This window comes from Oncorhynchus kisutch, linkage group LG6 (genome assembly GCF_002021735.2).
Source record: "Oncorhynchus kisutch isolate 150728-3 linkage group LG6, Okis_V2, whole genome shotgun sequence".
Lineage (NCBI taxonomy): Eukaryota > Metazoa > Chordata > Actinopteri > Salmoniformes > Salmonidae > Oncorhynchus > Oncorhynchus kisutch.
This window is the reverse complement of record NC_034179.2, coordinates 29,258,353-29,284,205: the sequence shown is the minus strand read 5'-3', so window position 1 is coordinate 29,284,205 and position 25,853 is coordinate 29,258,353. Positions and strand designations below refer to the sequence as shown.

Here is a 25,853-nt window from a genome sequence, read left to right as displayed (position 1 = left end):
GGAAATTGCCCAGGGTCAGAGAGCAGGGTCAGGCCCAGAACAGAAGATGGACGGGGTGTGATTCTGACATCTGGCTAAACAAAGAGCGGAGCATGGACATTCCACAGGGGAAAGGAGGGACACTCATTGGGGTCATAAAATGTATGGCTGAGGAGGTGACACCTACAAGGAATGATGAGTATAAGATGTTTTCTGAACTTTCTAAATATATGCCCTCAGCTGACTATCCTTGGTATTAAACACTTGAAACTTAAAGCTTTTGGTCTCAATTCCTTATTGCAAAGAGGCTGTAATAGCATTTTTCTTTTTAACATTTCTTTTTTTTTTAAATCCATTGTATTTTCCACTTTGATTCCACGTCACAATCTGTTGACAAATTCCTGAAACACTTGATTCAACCAGTTTCTGCCCAGTTGGATGTTGCCTTTTCTCTCACGTACAGCATGACTATAGGTCTAGTAGTGTAGCATGCTATTGCACAGAATGAGTATGGCGTTGCATCTTGGTGCAGACAGATCCTTCTACAAACCCTGCATCAGCTCCCATTTGACAGCATGACACCCAGTTGTAGTAAACACATTTCTGAATGCACAGCTCACTGTTGTTTGGCACTATGGCCAATGAAAAAAACTGTCAAACAACGTTTTGTATGTTTAGTGGTGAAGTCTTGATTTCAGCCGGTTGAATCAGGCCAGCCCCTGATAAGGACACACCCTTTTCTATTTAAACACTTGGTTCTCTGCTAGGAAGCACAGTTCAGTTACTCTAATTGGGTATACTGTTCTGTCTATCCTACAGTGTGACTGTACTGTACTGCTGTGTTATGGCTGGAGGGGTAGGGTTGAGGGGAGCAGCAGCAGGCCTGGTCCTCTCTCTGTGTCTGGTGGTGTCCTGCCGGGCCGGTAAACTCCTGGTGATCCCAGCCGACGGCAGCCATTGGACGGGCATGAAACCATTGTTGGAGGAGCTGGGTCGCCGCGGAAACCAGGTGGTGGTGGTGATTCCAGAGGTAAGTGGCTCTCTGGGTCCATCGGAACACACCATCACACTGACCTACCCCGTGCCCTACACTCGGACACAGCTCCAGACCATTCAGAGGGCCAACCTGGACGCCATCATGGCCTCCGACACCTCCAACGACATCAGCAGGATGTGGAGCTACTACCAGACCCTGACGGTTCTCAGGAACTACACCCGTAACAATTGTGACAGCTTGCTATCGAACCAGGACATGATGCAGACTCTGAGGGAGCAGCGGTTTGATGCCATACTGACTGACCCCTTTGAGCCATTGGGTGTGATTGTAGGAGCACTCCTCTCCCTGCCTGCCATCTACATTCACAATGGCCTGCCTTGTGGAATGGACTTTGAGGCCTCCCAGTGCCCCAGCCCACCCTCCTACACCCCTGGACGCTTTACTCACTTCACTGATCACATGACCCTGAGGCAGAGGAGCGTCAACTTCCTTTGGGCGTTGCTCCGCCCCCTGGCTTGCAGGTACCTGTACTCTGATGTCAACCCTAACCCTAAAACAGGGGTACTCAAATACCATTTCAGAGGGTCTGGTCAGACATATTTCCTAGGTGGCAATGGTCCGGATGGATATTTATCAGTGTAGTAACAAACCCGCTCCTCGCAACCCATGCGATCCCAAACTGTTCACACCCCTCTTGTTGGCAGACAAAAATTGTAGTTTTATTGCTAGTTTCCTACAATTCTACACATTATGCCATGGAGTGAAGGAAAACAATCTAGACCGAATATTTTTCGTTAGGACCCACGGTCCGTTTTGACCCCGTTATGGGTCTAGATCCGGTCCGTGGTCCGCCTATTGAGTATGGCTGCCCTGACCTCAAACCCTTGTCCTGCAGGTACCTGTACTCTGATGTCAACGTCATCGCCTCAGAGATCCTGGGGAGAGAGACCACCATCCCAGAGCTGATGAAGAAGGCATCACTGTGGCTGGAGCGCAACGACTTTACCTTCGAGTTCCCCAGGCCTCTGATGCCTAATATGGTGATGATTGGAGGAATGAACTTTGAGGAGCCAAATGAACTGCCAGAGGTAGCTATAAGCTAAAGACATTTTACATTTGTCATTTATGCAGAGCGACTTCTTATTCAGTGCATGTAACCAAGGGCTCTATTCAATCCGTATTGCAGAAGTTCAGTGCGATTGCAATGTTGCTGCATTCACGTAGACTGCAATCACTGTAAATGCTGCATATGTCGGCACAATCGGAAATTACCTTTCAATTTCAATCACATTGAACTTTCGAGGTAAGGATTGAATCGAGCCCTAAGGTCAATTAGACAATAGTCTGAACTGATTATTTTTTGTCACTATAAAAAAAAGCCAGATAATATAATGATGTGTAGGACAATTGCAGATGGTGACTGATTGTGTCCTAAATGGCACCCTATTCCCTCAGGGCTCTGGTCAAAAGTAGTGCCATTTGGGACATATTCACAGTCTATTGATCAGATGAGCCAAACTTCTAGCCCTCTTCGCTTCTTCTCAATCATCGATTTATGTTTCTGTACACACATTAGGAAAAAAAAAAACAGACAGAGGCCCAACCTTTAGAACCGTCCAGAATAGAATCTCCAGCCTGGCCTCAGGGCATGGACAGATGTGTGTTCTGAATTAGACCGTTGGTTAATTGGGTGTTCTGTGTGGTCTCTCTTTACTCTGTTGAAGAACCATCATCTCAGTGAAAACAGATGGCCATTGGCTGTATTGACTGTTGTATTGTCCCTGGGGGCCTGGCTGTATTTCTCAGCTAGTTGTTTACACTGTAGTGCCCTGATACCCCAGATACACAAACAAACATGGTAACAACACCAGTAAACTGTCTGATCATATCCAGAATGATGGGCACTGAAAGTCATTTTTATATTTAGCTTCCGTCATTAGAAACCATCACAGTGAGTTAGTTGAGTTAGTTGATCACCTCAACAGTTCCTGTTCAGGGAGTAAATAGAACGTGGTGTAGAGAGGCTCAGTCTGTGGGTGGGACTGTACTCAGGATAACAGTGTTATTATTGATTACAGTCCTTCACCTTTAAAATAGTTGATTAGCACTGTATACTGTATTGTATTGTAATATGTACTGTAATTCAAATATGGTTGATTACGTAACACTCAGCATTCTTTCAATGCTTATGTATTTTTGTTGATGTTCAAGGAAACAAATATTTTATTCTTCATTAACATAGGAGGACAAATGTAATGTATTTGTGTCACTGTGATAAAGGTGGTTTGTCAATAGTAATATTAGTTTTAACCGTAGGTGAAATACTGCTCTATATATCATATGTTAGATGTTATCTCCCCCGGACTGGACGTGTGAGTGTTTGTTTCCAAAGACAGCTGCCTTCGCACGCCACTGGTCTTTTTGAGTGTGTGTATGTGTTTGAGAAAGTGTGTGAAAGTATGTGAAAAGTATGTCAGTGTTTTGGGTGGGAGGATAAAGGGGAGGAGCTGAAGTTAATGATCTAGATTCCTCACGAAACATGAGGTCATACTCTGAGTTTGAGGATTAGAATACGACCATGACTCCTCCCATGGTACGGGTAACTTTGACTTACATGCTCTGTAATGACTTTTTTTTCAATATCATGCTGCTCAATGGGAAATTAATAAATAGTTTATTTTGTGGAAATAAGAAAACACTTCAAACAAGAAAACAGTCCATTTAAATTAGCCATGTTTACTTTTCTTGTTTCAGTACTTGTTAAAAAATATCGAATTGATCATAAATATCTCTGGTACAGTTTTGCTTTCAAAACTATTGCTTTATAAGTCACTAGCTAGCTAATCTCAGCACCTAGAACCAACTCAGCTAACCCACTGTTAAGGTTGTCACGAGATTACTGGCGAGCCAATCTTGTACCTCTCTCAATTGATCTTAAGGAATCATGAACCATTCAGCCTACAGATAAACTTTAGCCCACAGGAAGGACTGTCTGATCTTATATAACAGCCTGCCCATAGAGGCAGCGAGAATGAGCAGGGAGACACTCACCAACCCACCCATCCACAGTTTACTCTGAGGTCCAGCCCCCTCTCAGTAGCACTCAGTGCCAGATCTCAGGGACGTATTGTCCTTCTCACAGCAGCTCGCATTACTGAGCTGAAAGGCAGAGAGGCATGGGTTGGGGGGAGAATGTTCCTGTGCTGGGGTTGAGGACAGGGCTGAAGATGGGGCAGTGTCTGGGACAGGGATCGCTGGCCCTGCTGTACTGCCTGGCCCTGTGTCCGGGGACCGTCCAGGGGGACAAGGTCTTGGTGATGCCTGTAGATGGGAGCCACTGGCTGAGCATGAAGCTGCTGGTGAAGGAGCTGGCAGCCAGGGGCCATGAGATGGTGGTGCTGGTCCCTGAGACGTCCATCCTCATCCAGGGCTCTGACTACTACAGGACTGAGACTTTTAGGGTCCCTTACAGCAAGGCCCAGCTGGACGAGAGCGTCAACAAACTGAAGGACGGCGTGTTTCTCAAGATGCCGGAGGTAATGGATATATTTGTGAGCGTGCAGCATCTGGTTGACTTCACCACCATGCAGGTGAAAGGCTGTGAGGGTCTGCTGTATGATGAACCCCTGATGCAGCGCCTCAGAGGAGAAGGGTTTCAACTGATGTTGACGGATCCCTTCCTACCCTGTGGATCCATCATTGCTGACTCCTTCAACATCCCAGCAGTGTACTTCCTGAGGGGGATCCCCTGTGGGCTGGATGACAGGGCTGCCCAGTGCCCCACTCCCCCCTCCTATGTACCACGCTTCCACTCAGGCAACACTGACCACATGGACTTCCTAGGGAGGTTGAAGAACATGATGATGTACAGTCTGGAGAGCTACCTGTGTACATTCATGTTTGCCAGCTTTGACAAGCTGACCAGTAGGTATCTGGAGAAAGACATGACATACAGGGAGCTGCTGGGAAACGGTGCTATCTGGCTGCTGAGGTATGACTACTCCTTTGAATATCCCAAACCCAGGATGCCCAACATGGTCAACATAGGAGGCATCAACTGTGGTAAAAGAGCTCCACTGCCACCGGTGAGTCTCTTGTAAAAATGTTTTCAAACAAACAAGTGGAGAAACTTCCACTTTGCGGAGTTGTGCACCTTATATGTTATATGGATCCAGGTACAGAAACCTTAAAGGAAAACTTCAAAAGGAATTTTCCTTTAAAGGGATAGATTCACTGTAGTGGCAGTTGGACCACAGCAATGCTTCCTCTGGATAAAACACAGCAAACTTTCAACATGTTTACATATTTCAAGATATCAAATTCTTATTTGGGACAATATCTCTTTTCAAGATCTTTATGTTCTAACGTGTTCTCTGAATCACTTTTTTTTGTTTTTTTTGGGGTGTTGTCAGACACTCAATTAGCAACCGTCTGTAACCTGATCTGTGTTTCCTCCATGAGGATTGACTTGACAAAGCTCAATGTTTGTGTACCATGTTCAGCTCCTCCTCACGTTATACAACATGCATTCCAACCTAATTTGCCTTCAAATCTGTGAACCGATCTAGAAACATAGTGTAGACTAGAGAACCAGCTACTTTCCTGTCAATTCTAAGTATCATGCGTTGGGGAGAGTGGAGTAAGTTGAGCCACCCTTTTCCTCCCAAACACACACACACACGCAAAATTAAGCATTTTACCAAATATTTAGGAAAGAGGTCATCATTTAATGAATCTGAAGGAAGAAACCACATGGAAAAAGTGGTAAGCAAGTTAAGTCCAAAAAAATGAATTTCCCCCAAGCCAATTGAATGTCTTGTGTTACAGGTATCATGAAACCTCTATCTAAACCAAAGTAGATTATTTTAAGATGGTTCTATATATAAGTTGGGGTCTTTATAAGCTTCAATGTGAGGAGCTTATAGACCTAGCATGAAAGTACATCCTTGTAACTTGGGGTAAGTTGAGCCGATGGTTGAGCAAATGGCAGGTTGAACAAATTGATGCGTTGTCTTCCCAGGCATAATGCAAGGCATTATCGATTGGATATGAGGTAACAGGGCCTATGGCCTTTGTTAAAAGTGGACAAAAAAAGTGCAAAGTGTTTGTTAGGTGTTATTAAGCCTGTATTAATAGATGCTTAAAATGATCAAAAGACAAAAAATTGCGATGTGTTTGGGAAAGGTAGTGATAATATTTCATTCAGGACAGAAATTTGTGGGCACCTTAACTTACCCTGTCCTGCGGTTCAACTTACCCCGGGGTAAGTTGTGCCAAGAGACCACCTTTTTTAGACAAGCTATGTTTTCAAATTTGTAATGTTTACATTAATTCTGATTATTTCCCGATATACACAACGATATACATATTTGTTAGAAAGAACAGTATATTTCCCTTGACAGAGTGATGCTGAATCTGAGAAATGGCTCAACTTACCTCACTTTCCTCCATTGATAATGGATTTCTTTATTTAACTAAGCAAGTCAGTTAAGAACAAATTGTTATTTCCAATGACGGCCTTCCCAGCCAAACCCAGACAACACTGGGCCAGGCTGCATCGCCCTATGGGACTCCCAACCACAGCCAGATGTGATGCAGCCTGGATTCAAACCAGGTACTGCAGTGACGCCTCTTGCACTGAGATGCAGTGCAGTGTTTTAGAACACTGCACCACTTGGGGTGCCAGAGTGCTATAGGAATCATGTGAAACATAAGTTATCCTGACAATGTTTTAGGCATAAAATAATCAATGCACCAATAGAAATTCTGCGTAATTACACTTTCAAATTGAGTTTCTGAAAACAGTTCTTAGTTAAATTGAGATGTGTTTTTCTAACCCAATCATTGAGCTTGGAGAAGGCAAAAATGACAAAGCAGATGTGCAGGGAAATCATTGGTGTGGTTCTTCATATTTTGTAGAAAGAAGTATTGCTCAACATTAGTTTTGGGAGAGTATTCCTCACTCTTCTCTAAACATTCTGGTTGTATCCCAAATGGCACACTTTCCCGATATAGTGCACAATTTTTGACCGGGTCCATATGCTCTAGTCAAAAGTAATGCACTATATAGGGAATGGGGTGCCATGTGGGACACTGGCTCTGTGCAGCCAGTGAAACCTGAGCCAGGAACAGCAATTCTTTCCTCCTGGACTGTGGCCATTATAATCTAACAGAGGAACTGAGGGGCCCTATTGTGTTCTTTCAACACTACAAACCTCAGGAAGGGAAACTACTCTGCAGGGATATTTCTGTAGGGTTGGGGTTAGGGTTTAGTATGCCTTTACCTTGTATGACTACAGGGTGTGCTTTCAAAGCATGGCGTCCTTTCATAACCTCACTCTTCAGCCAATGTTTTACTAACTAGACCAACTACTGTTGTAACACTGATGTATGGAAGTTAAGACATATTGTCCAATGTCAACTATATGATTTAATCCCCTACACGTTTTATTTTGTCCAATGTGAAATGTTGATGGCTACTATGAGGGAACATTTCAGAGTAAGAGTACACACCAGTTGCTGTCTGTTTTCTGCCTGTGGACATACAATTCCATTGCATAGTGTGAAGATATTTCAAAGGATCTAGTAGCATAACTGTGATATGTGGTTGTACTTTCCCACTAAACTTAGTGGCAAGAAAAAGTATGTGAACCCTTTGGAATTACCTGGATTTCTGCATAAATTTGTCATCAAATTTGATCTGATCTTCATCTAAGTCCCAACAATAGACAAACAGTCTGCTTAAACTAATAAACATTTATACGTTTTCATGTCTTTATTGAACACACCATGTAAACATTCACAGTGTAGGGAGGAAAAAGTATGTGAACCCTTGGATTTAATAACTAGCTGACCCTCCTTTGGCAGCAATAAACCCAACCAAACGTTTTCTGTATTTGCGGATCAGACCTGCACAAAGGTCAGGAGGAATTTTGGACCATTCATCATTAACTGTTTCAATTCAGCAATATTCTTAGGATATCTGGTGTGAACCACTCGAGGTCATGCCACAGCATTTTAAATCGGGTTGAGGTCAGGACTCTGTCTGAGCCACTCCAGAAGGTGTATTTTCTTCTGTTCAACCATTCTGTTGATTTACTTATGTCTTTTGGGTTGTTGTCCTGTTGCATCACCCAACTTCTGTTGAGCTTCAATTGGCAGACAGATAGACTTACATTCTCCTGCAAAATGTCTTGATAAACTTGGGAATTCATTTTTCCGTCGATGATAGCAAGCTGTCCAGGCCCTGAGGAAGCAAAGCAGCCCAACCATGATGCTCCCTCCACCATACTTTACAGTTGGGATAAGGTTGATTTTGATGTGCCGTACCTTTTTTTCCTCCACACAAAGTGGTGTGTGTTCCTTCTAATGCCTGTGTGTGGTGTGTGTTCCTGAACCATGCCTTTGTTCAAGGCATGGTTCACATCAGGCAATGCTTCTGGTGAATAGCAAACTCAAATTTTGTCAGTGTTTTTTATAGGGCAGCTCTATCCAACATTTCCAATCTCGTCTCATTGATTGGACTCCAGGTTAGCTGACTCCTGATTCCAATTAGCGTTTGGAAAAGTAATTAGGCTAGGGGTTCACATACTTTTTCCAACCTACACTGAATGTTTAAATTATGTATTCAATATAGACAATAAAAATACAATAATTTGTGTGTTATTAGTTTAAGCAAATTGTGTTTGTCTATTGTTGTGACTAATCAGATCAAATGTTATGACTAATTTATGCAGAAATCCAGGTAATGCCAAAGGGTCCACATAGTTTTTCTTGCCACTGTAGTTGAATGCAATGACTAAGTCACTGGATAAGCGCATCTGCTAAATGACTAAAATGTTAAATGTAAAATGTCCTTGTTAAGTAACCATTCACCCCCGTGCCTCTTCAGGACCTGCAGGAGTTTGTGGATGAGTCAGGAGAGGATGGCTTCGTGGTCTTCACCCTGGGCTCTTTGGTCTCCCAGATGCCAGAGGAGAGAGCCAAGCAGTTCTTTGATGCCTTCAGCAGGATCCCTCAGAGGGTAAGGACAATGCAAATACATCCCAAATGGTACCCTATTTTCTACATAGTGCACGACGTTTGACCAGAACTGGCCAAATGTAGTGCACTGTCGTTCTACAGAAGTGGTGTAAATTGGGGGTCTAACAAACTTTCAGCACACATCTTCCAACATACAGTACGTCAGGTAGACATATACTCACACAATTTGTATAGCATATTTTAAATATTTACCTTACCACTCCACTAAATGTGTCACTACTGAAACATACTGAAAAAGTTGCAATAAAGGGAGAACCATGCACAGTAGTGATTATTTTGATTTAACCTTCTATTAGATTAATTGTAATATTTTTATTTGCATAACAAAATATTAAAAAACATGATTTTTAACCTGATTTTAAAAACCTTTAAATCGAATGTATTGTTTTCTGTTAAATGTTCAATGTTGATTAATTGTTGTTAGATGTTTAAAATATCACTTTACCCATCTTTATTTTGGCAAAACAAACTGCAGTTTCAGTCTTAAGTGTCAATCATAGAGATAAAAGAGCACTCTAGATGGAAATAACTGTTCTGTTGTAGACTTTTCCATTGAGGGCTTCCACCATTTAAAGAGGAAATGCCTCCTAGAACCAACTTCCCTGTTTATAAATGGCCTATGTGGCATCGATAGGAATCAGAAACATTCATTCTAGTGTCAACATTTACTACAATGTGTAAAGAGGATCATTTTGGTCATGAAGTGAGTCTCGCCCAAAACGAGATTTGGAAGTCAATGGGTCAAAACGGGTATGGATGGGTAGGTTTTAGATGACTTACATGTCGAATTTTGTCAATGATGTCCAATTGCCCAGAGACAACAAGGTGTGGTCCGCCCCCAGCTGCCATGTGTAACGCATGCACACTTTGCAAACTTCTAATGCATTCGACAATATTGCAATGAATGGATTACATACGACAAGATGACTGTGACGTGTGTGGTGAGTAGCTAGCTAGCTATGATACTGTGATGTAACTAGCTAAATACATATCCTCTCTTTATGTGTAATGTCATAGAGAAAAATTTGCATAGTTATACCTGACAGTACAATTTGATGGGATGTAACAGTCAGCTTGCTATCGATAAGGTTTCAACTTGAATTGGCTAGTTAAGCTCCCTATTAGCGAACGTATGCTAATTAATTTAAATTAGGATAAAGATAACTAACCTGGATTTGCAAGTTATGTAGCTAGCTAATATACTTTGTTTTCTTTAAAAAAAAAATTAACCCTTTTTCTCCCCAATTTCATGGTATCCATGTATCCATGGTATCCAGCCGCACCAATGTGTGGGAGGAAACACCGTGCACGCACACTGCGCCCGGCCCGCCACAGTAGTCGCTGGTGCGAGATGAGACAAGGATATCCCTACCGGCCAAGCCCTCCCTAACCCAGATGACATCTGGGAGCCTGGGCGCGAATCCAGGGTCTCTGGTGGCACAGCTGGCGCTGCAGTACAGCGCCCTTAACCACTAGCTAATATACTTTTTTGAGAACAGGAATGTTATTTGGGTTCTCTCTTGATAACTCTGGCCCAGACGGAATTCTGCCTTTACTGTAATGGATCTCGGAGTTATGATCAATGGCTAGGTTAGTTAGCTAGCTTTTGGGGGCTTCGTCTGCTACTAGTGCTAAAACAAAATGCCTGTTATCATAAAAGTATATTGTATATTATTATATTGCAAAAATAAATGAAGGATGGCATTTGTCTAGCCCGAGTACAAGTCTTTTTAGCGAGCATGCTACAAATGCATGTCAGCAAGCATTCAGCAATGTAACTTTACACACCTGGTTGCATAGAAACGTCAACATCACTGGCCTGAATCTATTCTGTACTTAGTCACTATATTTGTATAATTACTTCCAAACTAGAGAAAAGTAATTTTTCTTCCCTGTATGTTTATTGAGTGATGATATTTTTATTCTATTCACAGGCTACTTACAAAACCTGGTGGATTTGTTGTTCAGCAGTGTTATGGGAACCCCCTTAGCATATCAGGAGCAGAACGCCCCAGTCTCTTTATTGTACATGAAACTGTTACACTTGAAAGTTATCAAAACACTTTGTTTAGAATATCTGTAGTGCCTTCATAAAGTATTCATACCCCTTGACTTATTCCACATATTGTTTTACAGCCTGAATTAAAAATATTTTTTCTTAGCCATCTACACACAATACCCAATAATGACAGTGAAAACACGTTTTAGAAATGTTAGCTAATTTCTTGAAATTTAAAGACCGACATACCTAATTTATCCAACTATTCACACCTCTGAGTCAATACATTTCAGAATCACCTTTGGCATCGATTAGAGCCTTTCTGGGTAAATCTCTAAGAGCTTTGCATAGCTGGATTGTTCAATATTTGCCCATTGTTCTTTTCAAAATTCTTCAAGCTCTGTCAAATTGGTTGTTAAATCATTGCTAGTCTTGCCGAGCAGATATGTCAAAAATATAATTTTACCACTCAGGAACATTTTATTAGCTTTATTAGGATCCCCATTAGCCGGCGCAATGGCGACAGCTAGTCTTACTGGGGTCCGACATATAATGAAAGACATTCCAGACAAAATACTTTACATACATTTAAATCATTGACATGTAGTGTGTGTGTGCATCCATTTATCAGTTACACATACATGTCAGTACAAACATACAAAAAGTAGGTCACATGTGGGAGAGGCCTTGTGCCGTGGGGTGTTGCTTTATTAGTGTTTTGAAACCAGGTTTGCTGTTCACTTGCGCTATATAAGATGGAAGGGCACTCATGGCTCTGTATAATACTATACGTTTCCTTGAAATTGTTCTGGACCTGGGGACTGAAAAGACCCCTGGTGGCATGTCTGGCGGGGTAAGTGTTTTCAGTGCTGTGTGTGTAAGTTGACTATGCAAACAATTTGGAATTTCCAACACGTTTCTTATAAAAAAAACAAGTGACGCAGCCAGTCTTCCCTCAACTCTTAGCCAAGACAGACTGGCGTGCATAGTACTAATATTAGCCCTTTAATTACATTGAAAGGCAAGATGTGCCGCTCTGCTTTGGGCCAGCTGCAGCTTCATTAGGTATTTCTTCGCAGTACTTGACTATATGACTGGGCAATAATCAAGATAAGATAAAACTAGAGCCTGCAGGACTTGCTTTGTGGATTGTGGTGTCAAAAAAGGAGAGCATCTCTTTATTACGGACAGACATCTCCCCATATTTACAACCATTGAATCTATATGTTTTCACCATGACAGTTTACAATCTAAGATGACTCCAAGTAATTTAGTCTCAAATTGTTCAGCAGCCACACCATTCATTACCAGATTCAGCTGAGGTCTAGAACGATTTCTACCAAATACAATCAAAACAGACTGAACTCTTTAAGGGTTTCATTTACTTCATTAGCTGTGGCTGCTGATGCGTATATAGTTGAATCGTTAGCAAACATGGACACACATGCTTTGTTTAATGCCAGTGGCAGGTCATTGGTAAAAATAGAAAAGAGTAGAGGGCCTAGAGAGCTAACAGTACAGCTCCCACAATTTCTTTCAACCCATCAGTAATTTGTGTCAGTGCAGTACATGTTGAGTGCCCTTCTATACAAGCATGCTGAAAGTCTGTTGTTCATTTATTTACAGAGAAGTAGCATTGTATTTGGTCAAACAGTTTGCTAAGAGCTAGCAGCATGCTGATAGGTCTGCTGTTAGAAGCAGTAAAGGCCGCTTTACCACTCTTGGGTAGTGGAATGACTTTGGCCTAAGGTCAAATAATTTCCACCAGGCTTAAAGATTAAGATGAGACAGTTAATAGTAGCTATAGAGTCAGCTACCATCCAAGTTGTCAATGCCAGGAGTTTTGTCATTATTGATCAATAACAATATTTCCACCTCCCACACGAACTTTACAAAATTCAAACTTGCAATGATTTAAAAAGAAAAATTATACATGAGTATGATGGCTCATTGTTGGCATTTCCTGCCTAAATTTGCCCACTTTGCCAATGAAGTAATCATTAAGATAATTGGCAACATCAAAATTGTGATGAATAAGCCATCTTGATTCGATAAAAGATGGAGTTGAATGTCTTTCTGCCCATCATTTATTTTAAAGTACTCTATTTTTTTTCCATCAATCTTTATCATTGATCTTGACTTCATAATATACTTTATTATTTTTAGTTTAGTTTAGTCACATAATTCCTCAACAGATTAGCTACTCCTTTTGCCCCATCTCTTTCAACCATACACTTCTTCAATTCCTCAATCTATGGAGCCTTCACAGTTTTATCAGTTTCTTAACAGGTGCATGTTTATCAATAATTGAAGAAGCAATTTCATAAATTCATCAAGTGCAGCATCTGTATGTTCCTTATTAAATCACATCAGACCAACAAATATTTTTAACATCCACATAATTCACAGCTAAATCTTTTGTATGATATTTTAGGCCCAGATTTGTATTTATTTTTTACTTTGGCTTTCCTGGATATTGCCACTGCAATCAATGGGTACAGATACAAGTTCTACAGTATTTGTAAAAATGTTATTAGTACATGTGGATGACATTCACTGCCTTCTTGGTAAGCAACTAATGTAGAATTGGCTTTTTGTTTTAGGTTATTGTCCAGCTGAAAGGTGAATTCATCTCCTAGTGTCTGGTGGAAAGCAAACAACCAGGTTTTTGCCTGTGCTTAAATTCCATTCCGTTTATTTTTTATCCTGAAAAACTCCCCAGTCCTTAATGATTACAAGTGTTAGGTTCTTATTTTTCAGAGTAAATAACTCACGGACACTAGAGAAGCTTTAACCACGTTTAATTATTCCTAAAGGTTCTGTACAGCTGTAATGAGACAGCAAAACATTTCTTTCTTCACATTTATATACATCCTACTTAAAACACATCCTTACAGTTTATGGCCCACAGGAAGCTAATACAGAGGGTAACGGGATGACAAACCTTTATTACTGCCTTAAGAGAATCTGTCCTCACCTCCTGACCTCAACACATTCCTTCATCTAATCCATAGATGTCCATTGTTTTTCTTCAGAGAACCATTAACTTCTGACATAACCCAGTCTCTTTAATTTCCTATCTCAATTATCAACGTTTAGCCAATTCTAGCACAAGCATACCCATAACATGATGCAGCTACCAATATGCTTGAAAATATGGAGAGTGGTACTCAGCAATGTATTGTATTGGATTTGCCCTGAACATAACACTTTGTATTCAGGGCATAAATGTAATTGCTTTGCAGTATTACTTTAGTGCCTTGTTACAAACAGGATGCATGTTTTGGAATATTTTTTATTCTGCACAGACTTTGTTCTTTTCACTCTGTCAATTTGGTTAGTTTTGTGGAGTAACTACAATGTTGGCGATCCATCCTCAGTTCTCCTATCACAGCCATTAACGTCTCTAGGGTACGTGGGGCGGTAGTGTCCCACCTGTCAACAGCCAGTGAAACTGCAGGGCGCCAAATTCAAATCAACAAAAATCTCATAATTAAAATTCCTCAAACATACATGTATTTTACACCATTTTAAAGATAACATTCTCGTTAATCCAGCCACAGTCTGAAAGCACCACAAATGATTGTTAGGTCACCACCAACTCACAGAAAAACCAAGCAATTTTTCCAACCAAAAGGAGGAGTCACAAAAAGCAGAAATATAGATCAAATGAATCACTCTCCATCAGATAGGACTTCGTGTTGGGGTGGCAGGGTAGCCTAGTGGTTAGAGCGTTAGACTAGTAACCGGAAGGTTGCAAGTTCAAACCCCCGAGCTGACAAGGTACAAATCTGTCGTTCTGCCCCTGAACAGGCAGTTAACCCATTGTTCCTAGGCTGTCATTGTAAATAAGAATGTGTTCTTAACTGACTTGCCTAGTAAAATAAAGGTAAAAAATAAATAAAATAAATAAATAAAAACATGTTACACAATGCATGTATACAGAAATACTCATAATAAACATTGATAAAGATACGACTATTATACATGGAACTTTAGATAAACATCTCCTTAATGCAACCGCTGTGTCAGATTTTTTTTAAACTTTACGGAAAAAGCAAATCATGCAATAATCTGAGTACAGCGTTCAGATGACAAAATCAAGCCAAATTGATATCCGCCATGTTGGAGTCAACATATAGCATTATAAATATTCACTTACCTTTGATGATCATCAGAATGCACTCCCAGGAATCCCAGGTCCATATTAAATGTTTGTTTTGTTCGATAATGTCCATCATTTATGTCCAAATAGATCCTTTTTGTTAGCGCATTTGGTAAACAAATCCACACTCATGAAGCACGTCCACCAGTTGCAGATGAAATGTCCAAAAGTTCCGTTACGGTCCATAGAAACCTGTCAAACTAATTATAGAATCAATCTTTAGGATGTTTTTAACATAAATCTTCAATAATATTCCAACTGGAGAATTCCTTTGTCTGTAGAGAAGCAATGGAACAGAGCTCACGAGACTGATGTCGAGGCTGCTGGCAGACACCTGACTCAATCCCCTCTCATTCGGCCACACCTCGCAGTAGAGGCATCAAACAAGTTTCTAAAGACTGTTGACATCTAGTGGAAGCCTTAGGAAGTGCAACATAGCCCCTGTTGAATTTACAGTGGGATATTGGTTGAGTTAAACTACAAGCCTCAGATTTCCCACTTCCTGGTTTATTTTTTTTCTCAGGTTTTTGCCTGCCATATGAGTTCTGTTATACTCAGACATCATTCAAACAATTTTAGAAACTTCAGTGTTTTCTATCCAAATCTACTAATTATATGCATATTCTAGCTTTTATGGCAGAGTAGCAGGCAGTTTAATTTGGGCATGCTTTTCATCCAAAATTCCCAATGCTGCCCCATACCCTAGAGAAGTTAAAGTCTGCAACTGTTTTAAAGTCACTATTGGCCTCATGGTGAAATCTGAGCGGTTTCCGTCCTCTCTGGCAACTGAGTTAGCAAGGATGCCTGTATCTTTGTAGTAACTGGGTGTATTAATACACTATCCAAGGTGAAGTTATTAATTGCACTCTTTTTTGTTGTTGACCTATCTACCAATAGGTGCCCTTTGTATTTATTAGGGATCCCCATTTGCTGCTGCTAAGGCAGCAGCTACTCTTCTTGGGGTACATATACAGTACCAATCAAAAGTCTGGACACCTACTCATTCCAGGGTTTTTCTTTATTTTTTACAATTTTCTACATTGTAGAATAACAGTGAAAACATCAACACTATGAAATAACACAGTAAACAAAAAAAGCATTATAAAATATAGTTTGATTTGATTTTGAGATTCTTCAAAGTAGCAACCCTTTGCCTTGATAATAGCTTTGCACACTCTTGGCATTCTCTCAACCAGCTTCATGAGGTAGTGACCTGGAATGCATTTCAATTAACAGGCGTGCCTTGTTAAGGTAATTTTTTTGAATTTCTTTCCTCCTTAATGCATTTGAGCCAATCAGTTGTGTTTTGACAAGGTAGGGGGTATACAGAAGATAGCCCTATTTGGTGAAAGACCAAGTCCATATTATGGCAAGAACAGCTCAAATAAGCAAAGGGAAACGAAAGTCCATCATTACTTTAAGACATGAAGGTCAGTCAATCCGGAAATTGTCTAACTTTGAACGTTTCTTCAAGCGCTATGATGAAACTGGCTCTCGTGAGGACTGCCACAGGAAAGGAAGACCCAGACATACCTCTGCTGCAGAGTTAACTGCACCTCAGATTGCACTACCCAGATACAAAAGTGTCTGATCACAGAACATTCCATAGAACTCTAGAAAAATACCACCATTACTAAAACATTTAACTCATTCATAATAAAAGCTATTACTATTCTGATTTCAGATTATCAATCCTTGCAAAATAAGGAAGGCTCAATATGCTCCATCTTCATTAGGGAGTTGTGTTAATTGTAGTTTGGGAAGAAAGCGTATAAGACACACTGTTCCTGTTATTGTCTCCACCCACCTCCAGGTGTCACATGTTTTCCTCATTAGTCCCTGGGTATTTATTCCTGTGTTCCATGTTTGTCTGTTGCCAGTTTGTCTGGTCAAGTCAACCAGCATGTTTTTCCATGCTCCTGTTTTTCCCCTTCTCTGTTTTTGCAAGTCCTCACAGTTTTGACCCCTTCCTGCCTCTACTCTGAACCCGCCTGCCTGACCGTACTGCCTGTCCTGGCCTCGAGCCTGCCCGTCACCCTGTACCTCCTGGACTCTGACCTTGTTATGATCATTTGCCTGTCCACGACCCTTCTCTTGCCTGCCTTTTGGATTATAATTAATATCAGAGACTCAAACCATCTGCCTCCCATGTCTGCATCTGGGTCTCGCCCTGTGCCCTTATAGTCCCATAGTAATGAACGTGTCGGGACGAGATAGGCAGGCAACATGACCCTAAGGAATTACCTTCCAGTGCATGCATTATAACATTGGCTGAAAAAGTACTCACACACACAACTACTTCATGTTTCTAAATTATTTCTTTATTCAGATGAAGGGTACTGCTATGGGATCCCCCATGGCTCCTTACTATGGTAATTTGAGTTACATGGCGAAACCGTCTATTTTCAATCCTCTCAACTGTTTTCTTGCCTAACATCATTATTTGGAAACGGTATATTGATATTTTTATTCTATGGAGGGGTGATGTAAAACAGCTCCAGGCGTTCCATGCTTTTCTTAACTCCTGTTCTGAGCATCCTACTGATTGTAACAGTTTGTTGAGTGCTGATAGCGGTCACCCACTTCCCCTGAAAAACAGTTTGCCCTACAGCCAATTCTGTCGAGTCAAAAGAATTTGTAAAAAACAGATTGACATAAATATGGCTGAGACTAAGAAAATTCAAGGAGAGGGGGTACAAAAATGGTCAGATTAATACTGCCATTGAGAAAATTCTAAACAAAACGAGACGAGACCTTTTAAGGTCAGACTCGCAAAAGAAGCATCCTTGCGTTCTAGCTACCCGCTATTCAAAGTGCTCTGAGCAAGTTAAGGGAATCATTCAAACATTGGCACATTCTAAGATCCGATGAGAGTATTGGTAATGTGTTTTCGGACCTTCCCTTGGTTGTATTCTCGCAGGGGCAGAAATCTCAAATCAATTGGTAAACTCTGATTTATCACCCCAAGATATCCCTGCACAACGTGCATTTGCGCCCCTACTGGATGGAAACTACAAGTGTAATGGCTGTGCTCAATGCAATGGCACTTAATTGTAGATCATTCAAATACCCCCAAAAAGGGAAACAGATCACCAATCAAAAGGTGTTATCAGGTGCTCCATTAAGGCAGTTATGCATCTTATAACTTGTCCTTGTGGTAAAAATGTGGGTAAAACAAAGCGCAAATTAAAAGTACGAATCTCGGAGCATCATTAGGTGCAAAAACTCGACTTATCCAGTTGCGGCACACTTTTTGGAAGCAAACCACTCGATTTCGTCTCTACGTTATATTGGCATCGAACATGTCACCCTCCCTAGGAGAGGGGGTGACCTCGACAATTTATTGTTAAAACGAGAGCCTGCTTGGATCTTTAATTTAAAGACCCTTGCGCCCTTTGGTCTCAACGTAGACTTTGATCTGAAGCCATTCTTGTGATTTTGCTATTGTAAATGGTTGTTGGCTTCTGTAGCCAAATTGTATCTATGATCGTACACTATCCATTTTGTTTTTGTTTGGTTAATTCTCATTAAAATAACAATGACACCAGGCCACGATTACAGACAACGGAGTGTGTCTTGACATATATATATATATATATATATATATTTTAAGCGAGTTACCCTGCAGTGTTTGTCATTATACCCAGATGAAGACAGCTTCTGTCGAAACGTTGGACAATAGATTTTTGCATCTGAGCTCCTAGATTGTGCGGCTCTCCTTTTATTTTTTTTAGGCAGCGTTTCTCAGCCAGTCGAAATCATGAATCAGCTGGCATCATTTTTATGGATATATACAAAGAAATGTAAATTGAACAAATGTAAAACGAAGTGCATCTAGTTTGCAGTCTTTCCAGCTTCAGTTTGAAGTGATTGCGCTAGCTCCTCTAAACAGTGTACTGACTGGTGAGCACATTTTCTATGCCAGGTGAAATCATGCCTCATTAGCTCATTGTTATGGATGTATCCAAATAAATGTCACTAGAGTTATATTATTACATTGAAAGATATTGATCTAATTATTAGTTTGGTTCATTTTTTAAACATTTCTCTGAAAAATGATGTCCCTGCTAAGTCAGCAACGAAACACACACTTTAAAAGACTGTAGAAATAATGTGCCACAATCCTACAAATATCACTAGGTAGACACTTAACATTAGTGCTGTGAAAAGCACCAGAAATGGACCGGCTTTCCCATAGAATTATATTTACAATTTTGGGACAAAGTAAAGCCCTTTTTACACATAACATGTCACTCGATTCAGTGCTTCCTAGTTTCATGTATCAAACAATTATTTCAGTTATATTACTACCAGGAAAATCTGGAGAGTACCCTGTTAATTACAGAACCATACATTTAATGAACTGACAAAATAACAAAGCTCATAAGCAATAGAATGGCAAAAGTCTTACCAGACTTGATACATAATCAAACAGGGTTTATTAAAAATAAACACTAACAAACACATACAAGAACATGTTCCAGCTGAAATACATTATATGATAAAATTGCTTTTGAAAGGGGAACAAGAGGGATGTCTTCTCTTTCTCCCCCAATTCTCTTTGCTCTGGCAATTGAACCGCTTGCAGAAATAGTTAGACTGGACCCAAACGTAACAGGTCTCGGTATAGGTTGACATGAATATAAACTGAACTTATTTGCAGATGGTCTTCTGATATATCTGACCAATATTGAAAACTCAATGCTCCCCTTGCTAAAATAAATAAATAAATAAAATAAAATAAAAATCAGAATACTAAAATCTCAGGATATAAAATGAACGTGGAAAGAAAACAAAATGGCAAAATGAAAATAACAACTCAAAAAAATCTAATACTTAGGATGCTTAATAATTGACCAAATAAATGTAAAACTGTATCCCATTAACAATATGAAAGCAGATGTCATTAAATGAAACAATTTTCCCATAAATCCACCATGCTGCCTTGTTGACAAAATGACAGTGGCACAGATTACTGTTTGATTTGAGAATGGCACTCCTCCCTGCCCGATGGTCCTTTGCCTGGCCCTGCATCTCAGCATAATCGAATCCACCAAATGATCATAAGAGCAGCTCCTCACCACTTTGACAGCTCAAACACAGTTACCAGTGATTTACACCCCCAGACACTGCCAAAACAGCTATGCGGGTGTCGTCTGTTGCCGATTAACACTTGATCTTATTGAATCTAAGCCTTGATTAGCTAAATAAACTGTTGTCTCTGTTTTTCAGGTTGTGTGGAGGTACACAGGGGTGGTGCCTGAGAATGCTCCAGCCAACGTCAGAGTGATGAAGTGGCTTCCTCAGAATGATTTGCTGGGTTGGTTTAATCAGTTAGTGTTATATTTATAATAAACCATATAGGGGAAGTTACAGAAGGGCACTTCTCAGTGAACCCAACACACTGTTTATGTTGTAAGATAAATAGTTAATCTTCTCCTTTATTTTGATGCCAACACCCTTGTGGTGAATGTTCTGTGTTCATAAGATTTTATGTTCTAGGCCACCCCAAGGTCAAGGCCTTCATCACCCACGGAGGAACCCACGGTATTTACGAGGGGATCTGTAACGGCGTTCCCATGGTGATGCTGCCATTGTTTGGTGACCAGGGTGACAACGTACACCGCATGGCAGTGAGGGGAGTAGGGGAGGTGCTCAGTGTGTTCGACGTCACCTCAGACAAACTGGTGGAGGCCCTCAACAAGGTCATCAATGACAAGAGGTCAGACATCATGCTAACATAATACTAGGACATCATGTTATAGGAGAGAGAGAAGTGAGATTGCGGGGTTGTCCAGACTGTTTTCACAGTGTTGCTTTAACCATCAGACGACAGAAAACATTTGAGCTGAACAAAGTATGCCAGTGAAAGGGAGGACAGTAGCATGTGACCCAACTGTGGTTTGACTACTATGATTTTGCATGTTAGCCAATTTAATTGAAATCCGTTAATTTTCTTTCTGTAATTCCGTTACCGATTTGGGAACAGAATTCAGAGTTTTAATCACTTGATACCACAAAAAACTAATTGGTAAGTCTACCTTTACTTGTTACTTTTATGAATTCATTATCCTCCCTCATGAGGTTTTTGGTAACGGAATTAAGGCACAAGGCAATGTTTCTTAAACGTACAGAAGACAAATAATTTCTCAAATAATCAAATTTATATAGCCCATCTTACATCAGCTGATATATCAAAGTGCTGTACAGAAACCCAGCCTTAAACCCCAAACAGCAAGCAAAGCAGGTGTAGAAGCATGGTGACTAGGAAATACTCCCTAGAAAGGCCAGAATCTAGGCAGAAACCTAGAGAGGAACTATGCTATGAGGGGTGGCCAGTCCTCTTCTGGCTGTGCCAGGTGGAGATAATCTTGGCCATGTTCTGTTATCATAAATGACCAGCATGGTCAAATAATAGTAATCACAGTGAACAGGTCAGGGTTCCATAGCCGCAGGCAGAACAGTTGAAACTGGAGCAGCAGAACGGCCAGGTGAACTGGGGACAACAAGGAGTCATGCCAGGTAGTCCTGAGACATGGTCCTAGGTCTCAGGTCTTCCGAGAGAGAGAAAGAGGGAATTAGAGAGAGCATATTTAAATTCACACAGGACACCGGATAAGACAGGAGAAATACTCCAGATATAAGACTGACCCTAGCCCCCCAACCCACTCAAATAAGTGTTGATATTGGCAGGGTTCTGTAATTTAACATTGTGTTTTGATGTATTTCTAAGACTTTTTCTGGTAGATGATGTTTAAGACTCCTTTTCCATCTGTTTTACCAGAAATAAGTGTTTGCTTATTCCTAATTATTTGGATAGAAAATGGTTGAAGAATGTATATATGCCTTGACTAAAACAAAAAAATATACGCTTAGCTTTCATTTGACATGCTCCTATGAACTTCACATGTTGGTCGTCATGCGTCCTTTTAGATGGAAATGTCTTTATATAATAGGAGATACTGTGAACTCAAGAAGCAGTGCAAACACTATAGAGACCAAATCCTAACTTTAAATCCACACACATTGCATTTCAGTACAAATATATGGTCACCAATCCATTATTGGAGGTGACAGTCGGTGTTCCTCGTTGGAGGAACCCACTTCCTTCACTGGTACAGTATTAGCCTCCATGAGTTGTCGTCTATGAAGAGATGGCAAACCTTGATGCATTCCTCATGTTCTCCATCCTTCCTCCTCAGTTACAAGCAGAAGATGCTACAGCTGTCAACGGTGCATAAGGACCGTCCCATTGAGCCGCTGGACCTGGCCGTGTTCTGGACAGAGTTTGTGATGCGCCACGGAGGAGCCGACCACCTGAGACCCGCTGCTCACGACCTGAACTGGATCCAGTACCACAGTCTGGACGTGTTCGCTCTGCTACTTACTATAATTCTCACGATTGTCATGGTCACCGTTAAATGCTGCAAAGTCTGCTTCCGCAAGTGCTGTGGAATGATTTGGACAATGAAGATGAAGAGTGAGTGAATGTCCTTCCTGTGGCTTAGGCTGGGATTCAATCCGAGGCTGGTTGTAGTGCACTGTCACCAAGAATGTGCCTTTTACAGGCAATGTTTCCGTGTTTGCTGTGATCGCATTCACGTTATATGCTGCAGATATCAACTCAAAATATCTTCAAATGTTAAGCGACCTACAAAGCTATGATTGAATACCAGCCAAGCCTTAAGGCACTAGAGTCCAGTGAAGCTATACTGCCACCTCTAGGGCCTGTGTGTATAACAGGGAAGATATACTGTAGGCTACTGTAGGTTGAAGTAAAGGAACACCAAAAACCTGCTCAGTAAAACCACACCTGGGTTTGTATGGTGTGTGTGTGAGTGAAGGGTTTGTGTGTAGTGGGGGGAGCTTACGCCATGTTTGATATCTCAGGATAATGTCAAAGTAACTTCATACATCTGTTATCAATAAGGCCGTGAATCCAGCTAGACACAAGTCCCATTTCTCAGCCACTGTGCCTTTGGAAGAGTATGGCCTAGATGAAATCCGTATTGTGGAAGATCAGTGCAATAGCGCGATTGCCATTTAAAAACAATGTTCCTGCATTTGCGGAGACTGCGTTTACACGTGTCTCAATCTGACATTTTAATTGCATTATAACGCAGCTCTTCCGCGATATGGTTGAATCTAGACATGACTCAAACTGTTGGCCTTTCTAGTTCAGCCTATGTCATGCTGATTCAATACCCTGTTAAAGGCCCAGTGCAGTCACATTTGATTTCCCTGTTTCATATATATATATATTTACACAGAGTTTGGAATAATACTGTGAAGAGAAAAGTATGATAATGTCCTTTTAGTATAAGATCTGTTTAAAAAGACCACCTGAAATGTCATCCTATTTAGGTGGAATGGAGTTATGGCCTGCCTGTTGACATCTCCATGCTGCAAGTTAGTTAAAAAACCAATAAGAAAGAGTTCCAAACCTATTTGCCAATAACAGCTAGTTTAGTTTCCCACACCCCACTCCTAGACAGTCCCAGCTAAATACTTGCTTGAGAAATTGATCTTAGCTAAGAAGCTGTTTGTTTTAAATTAAAATGGTAAAATAATCACAGTAATGTACTTAATTGTTACCCACAAATGATTTGATATTGAGATATAAATGGCTACATTGGACCTTTAACAAACAAATTGGTGACAGGAGAGAATTTCTCAGTCTTTGAAATGCATTTTTCGCTAGTAAAAAGTGATGTCTTCCAGCTGAACATGTTGCTAGATGTAAAGACAAAGAATACGTATTTTGCTTATTTGTTGTTGTACAGTATTTTGGATCACATTGTGAAAAAATAATCTACAAATACATTTTAATAAAACGTTTTGTCCCTTTTCATTGCCGTTAGAGTGAGAGGAAATAACTTTCCAATGAGCACTTGAACACAGCCAAATAGAGAACTACATTACCCATGAGAGATTAGAAACCGGAAATAACCACAGCTGGCTGCTCGGCGAGTAGACTACAGTAAATTAAAATATCATACCACTTTTTGTTATCTCTGCAGGAGACTTGCTAACTACATTTACGTAGTTTAGCCGCCACTCTTATCCAGTGCGACTTACAGTAGTGAGTGCACACATTTCATACTAGTGCCCCGTGGGAAACAAACCCACAATCCTGGCGTTACAAGCACCATGCGCTACCAACTGAGCTACTTAGTTCATTGACCGTATATGAACCAGAAAAAGAGGAAGTGGGATTTCTCGCTTCCTCTTCTTCCATTGATCCTGCCACAAAATAAAACACTGTTACGAAACCCGTAACTAGCCTACGGATATTGTTGCACTTGGTTTGTCTAGGGGTCCTAGGGCTAGTTACATGGTCTGTAACCTGAATGAATATGTGCATTTATGTGGGAAATCAGCATTTGAGGACTGTTGGATACACATGTGCCCAGGGAGACAGCAATCTTACCTTAAGTCCAGGACCAGCTCTGTCTCTCTTGACATCTTGGTCGGCCAGGTCAAGCGGAATATTAGTTGTTCAAAGATGACCAAAATAAATATATATAAACAATGAAACTACAAAAAGGCATACATAAACTCAAGATTAAAAACCAAATGAATGACCTCATGGTCACCAAACAACCCATCAGCCTCACAGCTTCAAAGCTGTGACACTGACTGACGATTGATTCACCGTCATTGGCAGCAGCTGATGTGCTTATCAACCAGGCTTAGCATCTCGACAAGGTTTCTTGTAACAACAAAACGAAAAAAATGAAATAATAATAAAAAAATGTATGTTACTCTCATTGAAAGTATTTTCTTGAGAACTACAGATGTATCATAAAGGATGTGAAAATGTAATTGGATACATTTGCTCTTTTTAAAACCCCCTCAGTCGTTGAGGGTGTGGCTTTAATGAACCATCAGTATGTTGGCAGCAGCCACTCAATGTTAGTGGTGTCTGTTTAACAGTATGATGGCCTTGAGATAGAAGCTGTTTTTCAGTCTCTCGGTCCCTGCTTTGATGCACCCTGCTTCGCCTTCTGGATGATAGCGGGGTGAACAGGCAGTGGCTCGGGCGGTTGTTGTCCTTGATGATCTTTATGGCCTTCCTGTGACATCGGGTGGTGTAGGTGTCCTGGCGGGCAGGTAGTTTGCCCTCGGTGATGCGTTGTGCAGACCTCACTACCCGCTGGAGAGCCTTACGGTTGTGGGCGGAGCAGTTGCCATACCAGGCGGTGATACAGCCCGACAGGATGCTCTAGATTGTGCATCTATAAAAGTTTGTAAGTGCTTTTGGTGACAAGCCAAATTTCTTCAGCCTCCTGAGGTTGAAGAGACGCTGCTGCGCCTTCTTCACCATGCTGTCTGTGTGGGTGGATCAATTCAGTTTGTCCGTGATGTGTATGCCGAGGAACTCAAAACTTACTACCCTCTCCACTACTGTCCCATCGATGTGGATAGGGGGGTGCTCCCTCTGCTGTTTCCTGAAGTCCACGATCATCTCCTTTGTTTTGTTGACGTTGAGTGTGAGGTTATTTTCCTGACACCACACTCCGAGGGCCCTCACCTCCTCCCTGTAGGCCATCTCGTCGTTGTTGGTAATCAAGCCTACCACTGTTGTGTCGTCCGCAAACTTGATGATTGAGTTGGAGGCGTGCATGGCCACGCAGTCATGGGTGAACAGGGAGTACAGGAGAGGGCTC

At 41.1% G+C, this 25,853-nt stretch overlaps 1 protein-coding gene across 4 annotated transcripts; it reads left to right on the top strand.

Annotated features, from left to right (window-relative positions):
* The first annotated feature begins 753 nt into the window (after positions 1 to 753).
* Positions 754 to 24,034, top strand: LOC109892642 (UDP-glucuronosyltransferase-like). Of its 4 annotated transcripts, none has more exons than XM_031826554.1 (6): positions 754 to 1,270; positions 4,642 to 5,061; positions 8,868 to 8,999; positions 20,416 to 20,503; positions 20,686 to 20,905; positions 22,386 to 24,034. In XM_031826554.1, exons 1-6 carry the CDS (start codon positions 824 to 826, stop codon positions 22,669 to 22,671), a joined length of 1,593 nt encoding a protein of 530 aa, XP_031682414.1. In that variant the 5' UTR covers positions 754 to 823; the 3' UTR covers positions 22,672 to 24,034. The 4 variants fall into 4 exon arrangements, with proteins under 4 accessions (XP_031682414.1, XP_031682413.1, XP_031682412.1 ...); XM_031826553.1 differs by having other exon boundaries at positions 754 to 1,503; positions 4,857 to 5,061; XM_031826552.1 differs by lacking the exon at positions 4,642 to 5,061 and adding an exon at positions 1,872 to 2,064 and having other exon boundaries at positions 755 to 1,497.
* The last annotated feature ends 1,819 nt before the right edge of the window (positions 24,035 to 25,853 follow it).

Coding starts and splice junctions, on each gene's coding strand:
- LOC109892642 (XM_020485324.2), top strand. CDS start 4,153: ATGGGTTGGGGGGAGAATGTTCCTGTGCTGGGGTTGAGGACAGGGCTG. Junction 9,000..20,415: donor TCAGCAGGATCCCTCAGAGG/GTAAGGACAATG, acceptor TCTGTTTTTCAG/GTTGTGTGGAGGTACACAGG. Junction 20,504..20,685: donor TCCTCAGAATGATTTGCTGG/GTTGGTTTAATC, acceptor TTTATGTTCTAG/GCCACCCCAAGGTCAAGGCC.